Source organism: Eulemur rufifrons, chromosome 9, assembly GCF_041146395.1.
Source record: "Eulemur rufifrons isolate Redbay chromosome 9, OSU_ERuf_1, whole genome shotgun sequence".
Lineage (NCBI taxonomy): Eukaryota > Metazoa > Chordata > Mammalia > Primates > Lemuridae > Eulemur > Eulemur rufifrons.
The window spans coordinates 13,111,016-13,129,860 of record NC_090991.1 but is presented as its reverse complement, the minus strand read 5'-3'; the positions used below and the strand labels follow the sequence as shown (position 1 = coordinate 13,129,860).

The window sequence follows — 18,845 nt, the reverse complement described above, 5'->3', positions numbered from 1 at the left end:
AGGTATGGTGGCTCATGCCTGTAATCCTAGCACTCTAGGAAGCCAAGGCGGGAGGATCACTTGAGCTCATGAGTTCAAGACCAGCCTGAGCAAGAGCAAGATCCAGTTTCTACTAAAAATAGAAAAATTAGCTGGGCGTGGTGGTGAGCACCTGTAGTCCCAGCTACTTAGGAGGCTGAGGGAGGAGGATCATTGGAGCCCAGGAGTTTGAGGCTGCTGTGAGCTAGGCTGATGCCACGGCACTCTACTACTCAGGGCAACAGAGTAAGACTGTCTCAAAAAAAAAAGAGAAATCTGTTTAAATACTCATAGACCATCTTCTTCATGCATATAGTAGGGAATTTTTTTTCTCTTCTTCTAGAGGCTCCACATTAAATAAATGCCTGGAGTCAAAAACTGGATATAAGTCTCAGATATAAGTCAGTATTCCTGGGAAGAGAGATTTGAAAAGCACTTGCAGGATGAAAATTTGCTTTTAGCTGCTAAAGTGATCACTGTGCTCACAAGTTACAAATCAGATGAGAATTCCTATAACAGCTTTAAAAAAAAAATACTCTAATTATTGGCCTACTAATATTATATTTAAATCAAACGGTGCTTTAAAAAGTGTTGGCTAAACAAAAACGGTACTTACAATGACCCTACTGTAATATTTTTTAAATCTCAGCAAGTAGAATTTACAATTACACCAAACCCCTTGGGTAGAATCAGCTCTAAGCTTTTATTCTGATGTGACAAAAATACAGAGGTCACTGGTCTTAAAGAGTTATTCACAGTGACTCAGACTAAAGAGACAAAAAACTGCAACTATTTACCTTGAAGGGGGAGCATTTAACACATGGCAATAAATTCATGTGATGGTACCAAATTTACACTCTCTTTTTTTCTGGATAGAGAGAAATGGAGGTGATTAGCCTCTTTGAAAAAAAACTAGCAGTGAATTTCTAGGTATGATAATAGAAAATGGAAAAGAACATACAATTAAGGCTAAAATTCCTTTCAAAAACTTGTAGCAAAATCAATCTATGGTGTCAAAAGTCATGATAGTGTTATTTTCATTTATTATTCCTTTAGAGGAATAGCAGGAAAGTGGTCATCAGGAGAGTACACAGGATACCCTCTTTGATAATGGCAACTTTCTTTTTCATTTTCACTTAGTGGTGATTACATACATGTTTCACTTTGATAATGCATTGTGCTTTTCTGTATGTATGTTATGTTTAATTAAAAAGTTTTTTTAAATTTGATATACACCTGTAGTAGGTTCTGGAGTCAAATTGATGGGGAATCAAATCTTTTAGTAACTAGCTACGGCACCATGGACAAGTTCACCTCTCTGAGCTTTCCTTCTTTATCTGTAAAATAAGGGAAAAATCTATTTCATAATGCTGTTGTCAGAATTAAATGCTAACTATTGTGACTGGCACATGCACTCAAAATTGCCAGCTCTTCCTCCACCCTCTCTGCATTCCACAGTTATGTAATTATTGGATAAACAGTTTAAACTATTATAACAGATTACACAACTTTTTTTCAGTCATGAAAAGCAGAATGGGATTTAAATGTTTTACTGACCTAAGAACTGAGATTGATCAATTAAGTCATGGAAAATCAATAGGGCATTATCAGAAGTATGAGGTGATGAATAAAAGTAAAAGCAGAAATGGAAAACTGCAAAATACTGAATGAGCTACCTTAAATAGTGTGTCCCAAGTCTAACATGCTGTAAAAATCATCACTAGTATTCATTTGGAAGAGGTTCAAGTTAGGCTGACCTTAAAAAAAAAAACTCTCAAAGAGGCAACTCCTAGTCTACCACAGTAAGAAGTCAGTTAATGTCTACAATGGATCAGAAATGGCAGTATAAGCATGATCACTTAAAGGTAAATAGAGAAGAAACAAACAAAAGAGTGGAAAAGACTTAGTTTGGGGAGCAGAGCTGAAGGGTGGGGCAAGTAACACAAAACTTATTTTGTTGTAAGCCTTGTGGTATTATTTTGAATTTTAAATCTATGTGCATGCATAAAGCAAGTAATTTATCCAAATTTTTAAGATTATGGTGAATAGTTAGAATTATGAGGGAAAATTATTTTCTAATGCCCAAGTGTAAGTGTTATGTCACAAAACTTTAGGATGGGCAGGGGCCTCAAAATCATCTCTTTTAGTTCAACTCCCAGATAAGGAATCAGAGGACCAGAAAGGGGACAAGCCCACGACCAGCAACCTACCCAACTCTCGCCTCTCAGATCATGCTCTATGACACTGTTCACAGGCTGCCTGCCTGAGAATCACTTAGGCAGTTTGAACTACCTAGAGAGAGGACCCAGATTCACTAGCTCTGGGTGGGGCTGGGAAATACATATTTTTAAAACAGCTCCAGGTATGGGAATTACTGCCCTGGAAAAGAAGTTCAGCCTCCAGCACACACCTCCCCAAGTCGCACACAGGCTGTGGGAACACTACATTTAAATAAAATACCAACTGAATTGCCATTTTTTTTTTTGTTCATTCATAGATTTGTTCTTCAAAGATTTTTATCTCTGAAGAAGATAACTGCATAACCTAGTCATTCATCAAAAAATTAAGCACCTACGAAGTGCGAATGTCAAGGTAATAGAAACCATCTTGGCACATGTTTTTAAAAGTTGCAGGATGATAGAAAAGACAGGCAATTAAACAAGCCAATTCAATAACACCTGAAAGCACTCGGCTGGGATGCAAATGGAGCATGAAGCAAGACCACCTGCCTGGTTTAGGCTAGCACAGAGAAAACATAGCAGAAAAGTGGTGTTTTACTTCAAAAGATTTAAATAAAACCTTTAAGTGTTTGTAGCATACTGGATCCCAAAAATGTAAAAAAAAAAAAAAAAAAAAAAAAGGTCAGATTCTCCTTTTAAACTAATATCAGTCAACACATGTGTTGAATAGACACAATACACAGGCACTGTACATTTACCTATGAGAAGTACAAATAATTACAAGCCCAAGCCAAGCCCAGTCCTCCAAGAGCTCACTGACAAAAATGCCTGCTACTACTCACCTGCCATTGCCTAAGGATACCTCATTTTGCTAGGTCAACCTGTTAGTTTCAGAATTGCATCCCACCTGCTAAGGGACAGCTTCCAAGTTTTCACAGTGGTAACCTGTAGCTGTAGATTGGAGATTTTTCTTCTACAAAGCAAACTGAACCTTCTAACCTTGGTTTCAATCACATCATATTCTAGCTGACTTAAGTATTTTGCTCCTCAAGAATAACAACACAGCATGCCTATAGTTGGCTGGGAAATATCTCTGCATTTCCATTTCACTTAAACTATCAATCTGCAAGTATTTATGAAGCACCTACTAGGGCACTAAGCATTTTGGTAGATTAGGAGATGCCCCTTCTAGAGTTAAAAGGGCTAACTTGCACCTCTTCCAAACAAATAATGTAGCAATCGAAGCAGTATCAAATGTAGAATCCAGTAGTATCCACAAAGAACTCACAAACAGAGGGGGGGCAAGAACAAAATTAATAGTCATAAAGAGTCTGGATACTCATTTATGTGCTAACATATTGCAACCCTGGTAAAAATTCAAATAGAAGATCAGTGGAAAACCTTAAGGTGAGCTAGAACCAACGGGAGGTAGATGGCGGGCAATTATTAGGACATTTGCCTTCAAGAATAGAAAGTTCCTGATTCCTCTATCTGACCCTTCACATGGGGAAGATCCTAAAAGTTCTGTTTCTGCTGTCTTCTCCCTCTCTGCTCTCTCAAGGAAACCCTATACGTTTCCTTGGATATCAGTTATACACATATAATTCCAAAATCTACAGCAATAACCCTAGTCTCTCTACAGAATTCCTGATACAAATTTGCAGTTGCTGCCTGGACACTGACACAAGACATAAATGACAAAGGTAATGAGCAGAGAAGAGGCAAGATAAAAGCAGGGCGGTTTTAGGATGATTTGGAGATCTCACAAAATCACAGATGCCTCCCCACCCAGTACCTTTTGTAGGGGGAAACCCAAAGGATTAGAAATGCACTCAAGCAACTTATATGCACATAACAGTGGTACTGTGATTGCCTTATCGTTTCATAGTATACAGAGTGCCCATGACTGAGACATTATCATTCTGTGGGGAATACTGTCTGCTTTGCAAACAGCAATGCAAATGCATCCTTGAAGTGCCACCAAGCTGCAGAGTTCTTACAAGAAAAAGGACAAAATTAGCATTCTGAACAATAATGAAGAGAGAATCTATAGCATAGCAGTTGCACAGGTTCTGGAACTAGATTGACTGGGATCAAATCTTGGCCCCACTGCTTTCTAATTATGATACACCTTACGTGCCTCATTCTCTTGATCTGTAAGGATGTTGTAAACATTAAAAGTGCTAATACATATAATGACCTTAGAACAGTACCTGCCCTGTAGTACTACATCTCTCAGTCGATAGATGTTAGCTATTGTTATAATTCTTAGACAACACAGGATAGTCCTGTGTTGCAGGATTCCACTTGCAGATTGACAGTCCAGAGCACGTACTCCGGAACCTCGCTGACTGGGTCTGATCCCATTTACTAGCAGTGTGACCTTACTCCTTTCTGTGCCTCGATTTTCTCATTGTGGAAAATGAGACTAATAATATTAATAGTATCTTAAGAGTATTATCCAAAAAGAAATTGACTTAAGATAGGTTAAATAAGTTACCACAGTGTCTGGTTTAATATGGTTTACTGCTGCTGCTACTCTATATACTACTACTTATTTGTCTTCATCAAAAAGTGACTAGTTTTCAAGTATGGTTTCTTCTCCCCACACCCCCCAACTTTGAAAAATAAGCCTAGAAATTCAAATAATAGATAAAACCTACAGTTTCAATGAAAGAGCTATATGCTAAGTATCCGTGAAGAATGTCAGCAACTTCCATTACAATTTTGTCATGTTTCTTTCCAAATAATAACCATCTGCTCTTCATCAGCAGTCTAAGGTCAGACATTTTAATAAGCATCCTTTCTGACAGTTCATCAGTCTTGGCTTAACCAAAGACGCTTAAGACAAAAAAATCTGCATTCACCATGAATAGCCTAAAATAAAGATTCCAATGTCTACTACAAAAAAAATACAGTTAATCAGCAAATCATCTCTTCGACAGTTACATGGGACGGTCAGAAAAGGACCAACAATGTATTTTTATATCACCCTTCTTTTAGGAGTTGGCAAAATTTCTGCAAAGGGCCAGACAGTAAATATTTTAGGCTTTATGAGCCATGCAGTCTCTGTGGCACTACTCGACTTTGCCATTGTTAACACAAGGCATAAATGAGTAAGTGTTGCTGTGTTCCCCCAAAAAACTTTATTTATAGACACTCAAAACTGAATTGAATGTAGTTTTCACATCATGATATATTCTTTTGATTTTTCTTCTACCATTTAAAAATACTATTTAAAATATACATTATAGTTAATATTTATATATTTTAATAAATGTTTGTATATATAATATTCTTAGCTCAAGAGCCGTACAAAAGCAAGTCAACAAGTCTCAGGTCAGATCTGACTGAGAGGCCATAGTTTACTAACCCTGTTCCTTTGTTCTAGGTGATTTTTAAAGAATTAGGACATGAAAATGATGCCCAGAACCAAATGAGATGGGAAGACGGCAGTTAATCTGTTCCACACGCCTAGAATTCTGTAACCTCTCACTTCCCCTTACCAAACCCCATGCCACTAAAACAGCCCTTACACCTTTAAGACATGCCTGTCTCCAGGCTCACAGTAATATCTTCCCCCCAGACAAACTTCTCTTCCCAGTTACGCTCATGATTGCCTAGTCTATCACACTCTTTTCCTTCTCCCCCAGTTTCTGAAGGGAGTCTTTAGTTACTACTTTCTTCCTTACCTCTCTAATCTTTTGAAACTTGGCTTCTACCCAAACCACTCTACTAAACGGTTTCAGTCACAATGATAAAATCACCATTCAATGACATTTTCCTTATTCATCCAGCCCCTGAACCTCTCTGCAGCATCTAACTCTCAATCAGCCCATTCTTCCTGAAAGTCTTGCTTTGGCTTCCTAACTTCGTAATCTAGTTTTCTTCCTATTTTCTTAGGGATCCTTCGTCTACTACTCTGACTACCCACTCTCTAAAACAGTGGTCCCCAACCTTTTTGCCACCAGGGACTGGTTTCATGGAAGAGAATTTTTCCAAAGAATGGGGAGAGGAGAGGGATGGAGGTGGAGCTCAGGCAGTGATCCGCGGCCAGGTTCCTAACAGGCCATGGCCCATTACCAGACCATGCTCTGGGGGTTGAGGACCACAGCTCTAAAAGGACACGGTCCTCCAAGGTTCAGACCGAGAACTGAACTTTCTCTTAACTTTCTTCCTTGACTGTGGTCTCATGCATGCCCATACTCTACTGTCGCTGCTATGTAAATGGCCTCAAATCTCTCCTTCAACAGCTCCTGCTGAAAGAATGACCCACTGGTACTACAAACTCAACAAGTCTAAAATCAATCTTAACATCTTCCTCAAATTAAACTCCTCTTCTTACTTCCATTTCACTTGTTATCCAGACTTGAAAGCTCTAGGTTATCAATGTACAGGCTATGGTAATCCATTTATAATAGTGTAGCAAATACATAAAATACTGAGAGATAAATTTAAGAAAATGTGCAATGCACGCACAATGAAAACTATGATACACTGCTGACACAAAGTAAAGACAACCTAAATAAATGGAGAGCTATATTCATGGATTGGAAGGCTCAATATTGTTAAGATGTCAAGTCTCTCCAAATTGGTCTATAGATTCAACACCAACCTAATAAAAATCCCAGCAAACTTTCTTTGTACAACGTGAAAAGATGATTTCAAAATTTATATGGGAATGAAAAGTTCCTAAAATAGCCAAAACAACTTTGGGGAAAAAAAAGAAAAAGAAAGGTATAGCACTTACATAATTCAATTTCAAGGCTTATTATAAAACTACAGTAATTAACACAGTATCATACTGGCATCAAGATAGGTATTCAAAACAATGGAATAGAATAGAATCCAGAAATAGACCTTCACATATATAACCAAATGATTTGACAGTGGTATCAAGGCACTTCAATGAGGAAAGGACCATGCACTAGCACAACTGGCTGTTCATATGAGAAAAAGCAAATTCCAACTAGTATACCTCATTATATACAAACATTAACACAAAATCACACGGAAGGGTTAAAACTACAGAACTTCTAGAGCCAGGTGCTGTTGCACACATATAGTCCCAGCTACTCAGGAGGATGAGGTGGAACGATCACTTGAGCCCAGGAGTTTGAAGCTCTGGTATGCTATCATTGCACCTGTGAATAGCTAATGCACTCCAGCCTGGGCAAAATGGCGAGACCTTGTCTTTTTTTTTTTTTTTTTTTTTTAAAAACTACAGAACTTCTAGACTAAAACATACAAAAAAATCTTAGTGCCTCAGATTAAGCCAAGATTTCTTAAGCTGGACAAAAAAGAATGAATTATAGAAAAAAAATGGGTAGGCTGGACTTTATCAAATTTGAAAAATTGTTCTTCAAAAGACACAGACAGCCAAGCAAGTGGCTCATGCCTATAATTCTAGCTACTCCAGGCTGAGGCGGGAAGATCATTTGAGCCCAGGAGTTTGAGGCTGCAGTGAGATATGATCACACCATTGTACTCCAGCCTGGGTAATACAGCGAGACCCCATCTCATTTAAAAAAAATAAAAAAAAAAGACAAGAAAATGAAAAAGCAAGCCACAGACTGGAAGAAAACCTTTGCAAAACATATATCCAACAAAGGACGTGTGGTCAGATTATAATGAAAACTTACAATTCAATAAGACAACCCAATAAAAAAAGGACAAAAAATTTGAATTCTTCACCACAGAAGATAAATGCATAGCAAATAACATAATATGAAAAGATGTACATCATTAGTCATTAAAAAGGTGCAACTTAAAACCACAAACCACAATGAAATACAACACCCACTAGTATTGCTAAAATTAAAAAGGGTTGGCAAAGATGTGGAGAAATAGAAGTCTCATACATTGCTCGTGGGAATGCAAAATAACACAGCCACTCTGGAAAACAGTTTGACAGTTTCTTATAGGCCAGGCGCAGTGGCTCACATTTATAATCACAGGACTTTGGGAGGCTAAGGCAGGAGGGTTGTTCAAGGCCTAGAGTTTGAGACCAGTCTGCACAACACAAAAAGAACCTATCTCTACACTAAAAATGTAAACACTTAGCCAGCCATGGTGAGGCGCTTGTAGTCCCAGGTACTTGGGAGACTGAGGCAGAAGGATCTCTTGATCCCAGGAGTCCAAGGTTACAGTGAGCTATATCCATGCCACTGCACTCCAGCCTGGGTGACAGAGTGAAACCCTGTCTCACAGGAAACAAAAAAAAAGGAATGGACTACTTATACATGCAACAATATGGATGTATCTTAAAAGCAATACGCTAAGTGAAAGAAGTCAGACACAAGACTACATATTGTATGATTCCACAGGAAACTGCAGAGTAGTGGTTGCCAGTGGCCAGGGGAATGGGATTGACCACAAAGGAATTCAAGGGAAGTGTGCAGCATAGTCTTCAAGCATTCAGAAACTGCACACAAAGGAAATGTAGAAATCTTTTAACTTAAGATGTCAAATTAGATGACACTGCCTACCATGGTAGGCTGAAAAATGCCCCACCCGCCTAAGGTATCCATATCCTAATCCCTGGAACCTATGAAATGTTACTTGATATGACCAAAAAAGGGGGTCTCTGCACTGACTGAAATGTTATGCAGCACATGGCTGTTCATGTATCCTTATAAGAAGGAGAAGAGGGAGATTTGACACAGAGAAGGCCATGTGACCACAAAACAAAGAGAGATTTGAATATACTGGCCTTGAAGATTCGAGTGATATGGCCACAAGCCAAGGAATGTCAGCAGCCACCAGAAGCTGGAAGAATCAAGAAAAAGATTCTCTCCTAGAGCCTCCAGAGGGAGTACGGCCCGACTGACACCTTGATTTCAGCCCAGTGATACAGATCTCAGACTTGTCCTCCAGAATCATAAGAATACATTTCTGTTATTCTAAGCCACCCACCGTGTGGAAATTTGTTAGAGCAGCCACACAAAACTAAAAGACCCATCCTTACAAACAAGAAATTCTGTATAGTAAAAGATTTTAATGCCCTAGTAACTTCTTGTTGAATTAGTATCGAAAACATCATTTTATAGAGTAAAATAAAATGCAGTTTCCTATACCACTTTGCAATAAAAGAGAAAGGGGAGGCTAGGCATGGTGGTAACCACCCATAGTCTTAGCTACTTAGGAGGCTGAGGCAGGAAGATCACCTGAGTCTAGGAGTTTGAGGCTGCAGTGAGCTATGATCACACTACTGCACCTCAACTGGGGTAAATGAGCAAGATTCTGTCTTGAGAGAAAGGGGGAATTAATATATTTTTTAATGTCTCCTGTGGCATTTAGGTTCTTCACATTCATTCTCTCAGATTCTAACCATATCCAAAAAGCAGTATATTAACTTAACTGTTGAAATTCACTGGGGTTAAGTGGATTGCCTAAAATCACAAAATTAGCAAAAGACAAGACTCAAGATTTTGGATCTTAAACCAGAGCCCATCCCATTAATACTATGCCGCCTGATTTTAGCTCCAATGTCAGGACATCAAAAAAGATTAACTAATCATTAATTAATCCAGGAATTACATGTGTTCTTTCCATGCCGTGTCTTAAATGCTTTCTACTCCCCTCTGTCTACTTTTTTTTTAAGATATGTCATTATGTGATTTTTTTTTTTTTTAATTTTCAGAATATTACGGGAGTACAATCATTTTGGTTACATGAATTGCCTTTGTACAGTTTGAGTCAAAGTTATAAGTTTGTCCATCTCCCATATAGTGTTCATTGTACCCGTTAGGTGTGAACTTCGCTATCCCCTCCTCCCCCGACACCGGCTTGATTTCCGTTGAATTTTACTACCATGCGTGCACATGAGTGTTGATCTATAAGTGCAATTTAGTAGTGTGTCTACTCCAATTCTAACTGACATTGTATTAAGTCTTTTTAGATTAACAGGGTACCCTGACATTTCCTTTCTCTATACTCCTGTTCTTCTTACAGTCTAGCCAGAATTTTAGTGGGGAATTAATTTTCTTTGTATAATTCTTTAGTGACTAAATGACTTTCTCCCTACTCTGCTTTAACTATGTCCATTAGATAAAAGAGAAATGATTATAAAGGCTATGGTAACACTCTAAGAACTATAATAATTTTTCGTTTCAGGCATATATTAGGATTTTCCACATACAATATTTCATCGAAGTATCACCTTCCCAGAAAATACTATCTTCTTTGTTGGCATCAGATTATAAAAGCTCCTCACTGGTGATGAATTACTACCACTACCACTATTCTAAATATGTGATAGTACAGATGAAATCTTTCTTTCAGTGAGATTACTGAATATTCATTAATCAGGAGTACAAAGCACAGGAAACTTGTTTCATGGGAGAATGAAAAAAAAGTAAATATATTTATGGCTGAGAACTCAAGTGCACACCGTACCCTCTTCCAAACAAGATGGAAAAGGAAAAGAAAAGACTATAGCTATACCATCTGGAAGACAATGCAAAGGAGGGAAGGGTCAGAGATACCCCTGATATTCTGTACCTTCCCTTGCACCAAAAAAACTTAAGATATTAAAAATATAATGGCACTAAGAGATATTTCATATTTTGACTTTCTATACTTTAAAAGATCTAGCAATTGTAACTGTCATAACTTGAATGCTCTGACAAAGTGCAAAAGCCATTATTTAACCAAAGTTTCCTTTAAAAAATTCTTTTACTCTGGTCACAGACAAAACTTACCGCAGAGGACTTCCATGGCAGGAAAGATAACATTATAAAGGTTGTGTATCCCTTATCCAAAATGCTTGGGGCCAGATTCCGGGATTTTTTGGATTTTGGAATATTTGCGTTATACTTACCAACTGAGCATCCCTAATCCAAAATCTAAATTGCTTCAACTGAGCATTTCCTTTGAGCATCATGTCGGCACTCAAAAAATTTCAAATTTTGGAATATTTTGGATTTTGGATTTTCAGATTAAAGATACTCAACCCATATATATAACTGTCATATTCGTTTAGAAAACTGATTCAGTAAAACCATGTTTTATTCAATACTGATCCAGTTTGAAAAAAATGTTTTGTGGGATATGTTGATCTTCCTTGAGGCTGACAGATACATAAATTTGGGTTTTTAAAACCTCCCCAGATGATTCTACTGTGCAGGTTTCTCTAGGTTAACACTACTAGTATGAACTAATGGACTGACAGAGGAGAGGAAAGAACCGATGTGCGAGCTGTACAGGATCCACTGGATTTGATGACTGAGTGCAGAGCAGGGGGAAATCCGAGCAGACTTCTAGGTTATCGAGTTAAGAGTCTAGCTGGACAGTAGTGCCATTAATCATCAATGTAGAAGAGAAAACTCAGTAAACTATAAAGCATGATATGCATGCTTATTTGAAAAACTTTGCCTTCCCCACTCTGTTCTGCAAGTTCCACTAAGGCTAAGATGGTGTCTTGCTCATTTTGTCACCCTGGCATAGTAGCTTGCACCTACGATGAAATACATTTTTCTTTAATGTAATTCAACTCTGTTAAGTTTGTCTGCATATGTGTTCGAGTCATTTGAGCGACTTACATGTCTCTCAAAACTTCACCCTGGATAGCACTGATAGGGCTGGCTTCATAGGCGATGCTCAACAAATATTAGCTAACTAGCTAATTTCCATTCCAAATTCCTGTTTGACTAGAAGAAACACTTCCAACTTAGACACACCACATAGAGGCACATTGGGCATAGCAAAGTATGTCCAAAACTGAGGTCAAGGTATTTCTTCTCAAATCTGTTCCTCCTCTTCCTGTTAGCACCTAGTCATTTGTCTGAGTCATCCAGATCTAGAATCCTTGAGTCACCTTTAACATCTCTCTCTCTCTCTCTGTCTCACTCTCTCTCGCCCACATTCAAACAGATTTCAAAAGTCCTCTTTTATACCGTCTATAGTCCTTGCACATCAACCCTCACCAGCCGCAGTGCCCCTTAGCAAATGGCTCCCCATAAATTGCTACAGCTTCTTCTCTGGCTTCTTTCCTCCCAAGCCCATCCTCTACACTGCAGCCATTTCAACAAGCTTCAGACAATTCCAGTTATGTAACTACTTTGGCTGATATCCTTTCAGCAGCATCAACCAATGACTCAAACGATAAAATTCTAATGTTTAACCAATGCCCTTCATAATTTAGCATTTAACATACTCTCTCAACCTCATATTCCACTATTATTTTTTTATTTTTTTGAGACAGAGTCTCACTCTGTTGCCCCGGCTAGAGTGCCGTGGAGTCAGCCTAGCTCACAGCAACCTCAAACTCCTGGACTCAAGCAATCCTCCTGCTTCAGTCTCCCAAGTAGCTGGGACTACAGGTATGCGCCACCATGCCTGGCTAATTTTTTCTATATATTTTTAGTTGTCCAGCTAATTTCTTTTTATGTTTTTAGTAGAGATGGGCTCTCGCTCTTGCTCAGGCAGGTCTCGAACTCCTGAGCTCAAACAATCCTCCTGTCTCAGCCTCCCAGAGTGCCAGGATTACAGCGTGAGTCACCATGCCCGGCCATATTCCACTATTCTTCTCGCCTAGAATAGTGACCTATTCTCATATCCTCTTGTCCAAAAGAGGGCTACTTTTCAAAGTCCTGCTTAAAGTTTTTCCTACAAGAAAGACTTTCCCTGACCACCCAAAACACACTCCCACCACATCCCTAAAAAATCTCTTCCTAAGCATTTTTCACCTTTCACTTAACAATACAGTATCTCATTCACATGTGTTTTTTTAATCTCCTAGACTTCAGAGCTCCCTATGAATAAGCTGGCTATTCTTGATAAACCACCAATTACTTCTCCCTCCACTCCACCCAGTGGTTATCTCCTCCTCCTCCCTACAGGGCCTTACTAGGTGGAGTTCAATACCATAGGTCCTTGGCCTACTCAGATTCAACAAGGGAGTTTGGGGACAGTATTTCTCATTTTGTTTGGCATGATTGTAAATCATAATAACGTCTCAAATCGCCTATAGCAAATTGCCTTGCCAGTGACTGAATTCTGCATAACTTAGTACAACCCAGTAGCTCTACACTGACACATCCCCATTTACTTTAGTATGGTTTAACTGTTTCTTGGTGAAAAAAAAATCCCCAAGGACAAAGCGAACAACTACAGTTGGTGAAAGAAGTGAAAGAAAGGAAAAGTAGAGAAAACAAAGGAATATAAAGGAACAGTGCTTGAGAACACTCCAGACTACATGTAATTATCAATGGCCTGGGACATTTGTTGAATGAATGAAACACTAAACAGATAAATTTCAAAACAGGAAAGAGCAAAGTTTTTTCTCTCCCTATTTTTATCAGCCTACAGTGATTAAGCATTTTCTGGAACAACACTATCCAACAACACTTTTGGCAATGATGGAAATGTCCTATTAATCTGTAATGTCCCTTAAGGGAACCACTAAGCCACATGGCCATTGAGTACTTTGAATGGGACTAGCACCACTAGGAACTAAATTTTTATTTAACTTTAATGAAATTTAAGTAGCCACATGTGGCTAGTGGCTACCGTATTGGCCAGTGAATGTCCAGAATATGAAATATTTTCACCTTCTTTGAACTGCCAAAAGTATTTTCCTGGCCACGTGCACTGGCTCATGCCTGTAATCCCTGCACTTTGGGAGGCCAAGGAGAGACGATCACTTGAGGCCAGGAGTTTGAGATTGGCCTGAGCAAAAGAGCGAGACTTCATCAATACAAAAAATTTAAAAATCAGCCTGGTGTGGTGGCACGTGCCTGTAGTCCCAGCTACTCAGGAGTCTGAGGTAGAAGGATTGCTTGAGCTCAGTAGTTCAAGGTTATAGTGAGCTACAATGGTGCCAGTGCACTCCAACCTGGGTGACAGAGCAAGACCCTGTCTCTAAAAAAATAGGAATTAAAATAAATATTTTCCTGACCAAATTCCACCAAGTTAATAAAAGCCTATGATAAATTTTCTGTTTAATAAACCATTTACATTTTTTTCTACTTTTATTTTATGGAGGAAGGGACTGGGATAATAGTTTAAGAGGAGACTGACTGCATGCCAGGATCAGAATGTCAGGCACTGTGCTAAAAATATTCTTCAGGCACTACATTTTTTGAGCTTCACAGCTACCTGTGAAATACAGATTATCCCCCTTTTAAAGTTGAGGAAACTTGAGACTGAGGGCAATTAATTGACTTGCCTGTGATCACTGCTTAAACTAGGATTCAAACCCAGGTCCAACTGCAGAGTCTGAGCTCTTAAGTATTACACATTAATCGCAAACAATAAAATGGGCTGAATGAAAAGTAGGTTGGGTCGCTCTGTGCAGACTGTGTTATTCAGAGCATAGTAACAGTTGGACTGGCCAGTTTACTTGGCAAAAGGCTAGGGATGTATCCAGGCAACTTTTCTTTATGGCTGGGAAATGGTGCTCAATAAATTCATACATTCCTTCAACCTTAGGCATGATTCTAGTTTGAGAGATACAGCAGCGAATGAAACAGAAAAAGTCCCTCCTCTCCTGGGGTTTATATTCCAACAAGAGAAACTCTCTAATAAGGTGACAACTTGACAGACTCCTGAGTGAATAAAAGTTGGTCAGCCATGAGGAGAAACAGTGAAATACTGTTCTAGGTCAAAAGTAGAAGTAGGCTGGGCATGTACAAAGAAAGGCAAGGAAGGTAGTGTGGCAGGGGCCTAGTGAATGAGAAGAGAAGTAGGAGATAAGGTCAGTGTTAAGCAGAAGACCGATCTTTTGGGACCTGAAGGTCATGGAGAACCATGAGAGTTGGGTATGGAGGAGAAGATGTATTAAGAAGAGTGGGAGAGACATGATCTGATTTACAACTGTTTTAAAGGGAATGCTAGAAACTGCGAAGTAGGCTGTGGGAAAACAAAATCAAAGAGAAAAGTAAAAGCAGGAAGACCATGCAGGAGGCTTTTGAAGCAGTTCACCTGAGTTACAAAGAAGTTTGGATTAGTAGAGATGTAGAATGGAAACTGATTTTAGGACAGACTTTTAACTAAATATACATGGCCAAACCAACAGCCATGGATTGATGGAAGCAAAGAAGGCTGTTTTCTAAACGAGTCACCACATAAGAAGCTACTGTATACTCAGTCTCCCAAGGTTTTATTTACTATTCCTAGACGTGATTTCCCACACTCTCACACCAAACAATAACCATTATCAGGGAGGTCCCATATAGTGCGCTTACGGATAATTCAATTATTACATGACATATTTTTGCTATTTGTTTTTGTTTGGCTTCTTTTTTTTTGAGATAGGATGTCACTCTGTTACCCAGGCTAGAGTGCAATGGTGTCATTATAGCTCACCGCAACCTCAAACTCCTGGCCTCAAGAGATCCTCCCATCTCAGCCTCCCAAAGTGCTGGGATTACAGGCGTGAGACACTTCTATTTTATATTTAAATAAGTATCTCAGAACAAGTGCAGCCAGCTCTGACAATTCTTTTTTTTTTTTTTTTTTGAGACAGAGTCTCACTCTGTTGCCCCGGCTAAAGTGCCGTGGAGTCAGCCTAGCTCACAGCAACCTCAAACTCCTGGGCTCAAGCAATCCTACTGCCTCAGCTTCCCAAGTAGCTAGGACTACAGGCATGCGCCACCATGTCCGGCTAATTTTTTCTATATATTTTTAGTTGTCCAGATAATTTCTTTCTATTTCTGGTAGAGACGAGGTCTCACTCTTGCTCAGGCTGGTCTCAAACTCCTAAGCTCAAACGATCCGCCCGCCTCGGCCTCCCAGAGTGCTAGGATTACAGGCGTGAGCCACTGCACCCGGCCATGACAATTCTGATTAAAGCACAAGCAGCATGAAACAAGTAATACCCCACAAAACATTTTCTAACTAATCTTGCCTTCTTTTGCATAGCAAGCACCTTCAGTTTAACAAGCTAACTGGCCCAGAATACTTGGCTGAATGCTTCCATTCAAACTTTGTAACATTGTTTCTAAAAAGCTTATGTCCAAACATAGGCCAGGAAATTGGAACACAAAAAAGGTAAAAGAAAAACTATACAGTCAGAACCTCATCAATGTTCTTACCTATCTATCCCCCCTGGCCAATTTAACCCCAAAAGAATATTTTGTTTCTGTGTTTAAGGTGTATTCTCCACTGGCAAGATGTCTCTCAAGACCACCCTAACACACATCTCAAGGCACCTGCAGGATAACTATCAACATACTGACCTAAGCCTGTATGAGCGCCTCATGGCTGGATCCTGACCGCAGGTGCTCAGTAAAACTGCTGAATGAAAACTCAGCCACCCTCCACATTTTCAACCTTGGTAATGTATTCCCAAAAACCCCCTCAACTTCCCCTCCTAGTGTAAAAGTGCTGGACTACCCATTACCTCACAGGAGTCCTCCCTGAACCTTTCCACCCCACCTCTCCGCTCTGAGCAACAGCTTCATTTCTTTGGCTGCCCACTGTGTAAAACAATGTTCTGTAATCTACCCAAAAACTAGCTGCAGGGGATGGATGCCTTAGCTTTCTTTCAGTTCCTTTATTTCCTCTTCTGTTTTCAGACAATATTCACCTGAAATTTCCCCCTCCAGGGGCATGCACGGTAGAAAAAGCAAAGACAAAAACTGGGTGCAGTCACAGCTATCTCTATAACCTTGAGCTTAATTCCTTTATCTACAAAGGGTAAATAACAAACGCCAGGCCTCCTCCTTCACGAGGTTATTCTGAAGTCTAATCCAAATGAGAGGCCGGGGTGGCTCACGTCTGTAATCCTAGCACTCTCGGAGGCCAAGGTGGGCAGATTGTTTGAGCTCAGGAGTTCAAGACCAGCCTGAGCAAGAGCGAGACCCCGTCTCTACTAAAAAAATAGTAAGAAATTAGTTGGACAACTACAAATGTGTAGAAAAAATTAGCCGGGCATGGTGGTGCATGTCTGTAGTCCCAGATACTCGGGAGGCTGGGGCAGGAGGATTGCTTGAGCCCAGGAGTTTGAGGTTGCTGTGAGCTAGGCTGATGCCATGGCACTCTAGCCGGGGCAACAGAGTGAGACTCTGTCTCAAAAAAAATAGATAAATAAATAAATACATAAAATAAAAATAATAATAATCCAAATGAGAAAAGCCTACAAACTGTCATGTGCTGTTCACATCTAAGATTCAATAAATGATGGGTTCAGTCAAAGCTTAGCTCAAAATCAATAAGACCGGTGGTGACCAAGCACACTGCAATCACTCAATAAACAAAAGCCAAACAAGGAGTATTTTTCTCCAATAACGGGGTAAAAAGGAAAAGCACACTGGTCAGGTCCAGCAGTGTCACTGTATGGTCCCTGGCAGGTAACTCCCCATCTTTGGGGCTTCTTTCCCTCCACCTGTACAATAATAAGGCTTTGACAATGAAGGATTCTTTTTAAATAACAATGCTACGTTAAGGAGGCAGATACTGGATTGCCTCCTTTACCTGCAATTGCCTTTACCTGCAATGTCATAAAGAGAAGGCCAGAAAAGAGAGTTAAAACTGGACTGGAAGGCAAAGGAACAGAGAGGTCTGGTTTTAGCACGCCTCTTGCGAGCAGTGTGACCTTGGCCAACCCCCTTCCCACGCAAACCCCTTCCTCCCCTCCTAATTTGTAAACCAGGGGAAAGAATCCCAGCCCACCCGAACGCTGGGGCTGCTGGGGAGCCCAGAGACTACAGTGCGCGCCCATTTGGCGCGTGGGCCAGTTGCAGCGCTGGCTCTTCCTCATCCCTCATCCCGAAAAGAGTCCCAAGCTCTTCCGCAGGCGAGGTATGTACCCCTTCCGGATGCAGGACGTGCCAGGACAGCAGTTTCGATTTCCTAAGAACAGGGTTACTTCCCCCACGGCCCCGGCCCCACTGGTAATTAAAGGAGTCTCCCCTGCCGCCCTCTGGGGCCCAGCGGCTGCACGCCGTCCGGGCAAGGGACCTCCAACCCGGCTCCGCAGCCCGCCGTGGTCCCTTGGGGTCGAAGACGCTGGAGGGGCGTTGCCATAGGAACAGCACTCCGGACCCTGGCCCGTGGAGCCCAGAGGCTGGAAAGAAAGGCTCGCGAGACCCGCTGTGCCCCATGCGACAACGCCCGGCCGTCCCCTCCCAAGGCTGCTTCCCCCGGCCAGCAGCGCCCCCACAGCTCCGCGCCTTCCCGCGCGGCTCCACAAAAACCCTACCTTCCGCCATGTCTGGCCCGGCCCTGTCTGCAGTCTCGCGAGAAGTGAGCCGCTCATTAGGGACCGCGCGGAACGGAGGCACCAAGTCTCGCGAGAGTCATGGGAGGAGCGGCAAAGGGAGGAGTCGAGGGTAGGAAAGGGGTGAATGAAAGTGGAGGGGGCAGCTGGACTCGGGGAAAAGCAGGGAGCCTGGTTTCTTTTCACCAGGTACTTTCAAGGATCAGGATTTATTAAGCACTGACTGAGTACGGTCATATTCCACGCCCTTGCAGGGCACGGAAAAGGGGGTGAATGCAGACTACTCTATGGAAAAGCTTGCCTGTGAGGTTTTTGTTGGTCTTGAGGTTTTTAAAGATGTGGGAGGCTGAGAGGAAAGAGCCAATGGAAAGGGAACAGGTATAGATGGATGGTTCAAAGTCCCTGAGGAGGTGCGATGCTCTGCATGCGATACAGAACTCAGAAGGGATTAAATTTAGACTAGAGGCAGATCACCTGTTATTCTA

General features: G+C 40.7%; 1 protein-coding gene across 4 annotated transcripts in view; it reads right to left on the bottom strand.

The window, feature by feature from the left end:
* The window catches only part of ANKFY1 (ankyrin repeat and FYVE domain containing 1), an 89,541-nt gene extending 71,152 nt beyond the window's left edge, over nt 1–18,389 (bottom strand). For 3 of the 4 annotated variants that reach the window (XM_069482115.1, XM_069482117.1, XM_069482118.1), the window contains exon 1: nt 18,343–18,389. In XM_069482115.1, coding sequence (XP_069338216.1) covers nt 18,343–18,352 — 10 coding nt within the window. In that variant the 5' untranslated portion in view covers nt 18,353–18,389. Of the gene's footprint in view, nt 1–18,009; nt 18,261–18,342 lie in introns of those variants that run through there. The other variant, XM_069482114.1, reaches the window with a different exon arrangement.
* Nucleotides 18,390–18,845: the final 456 nt, after the last annotated feature.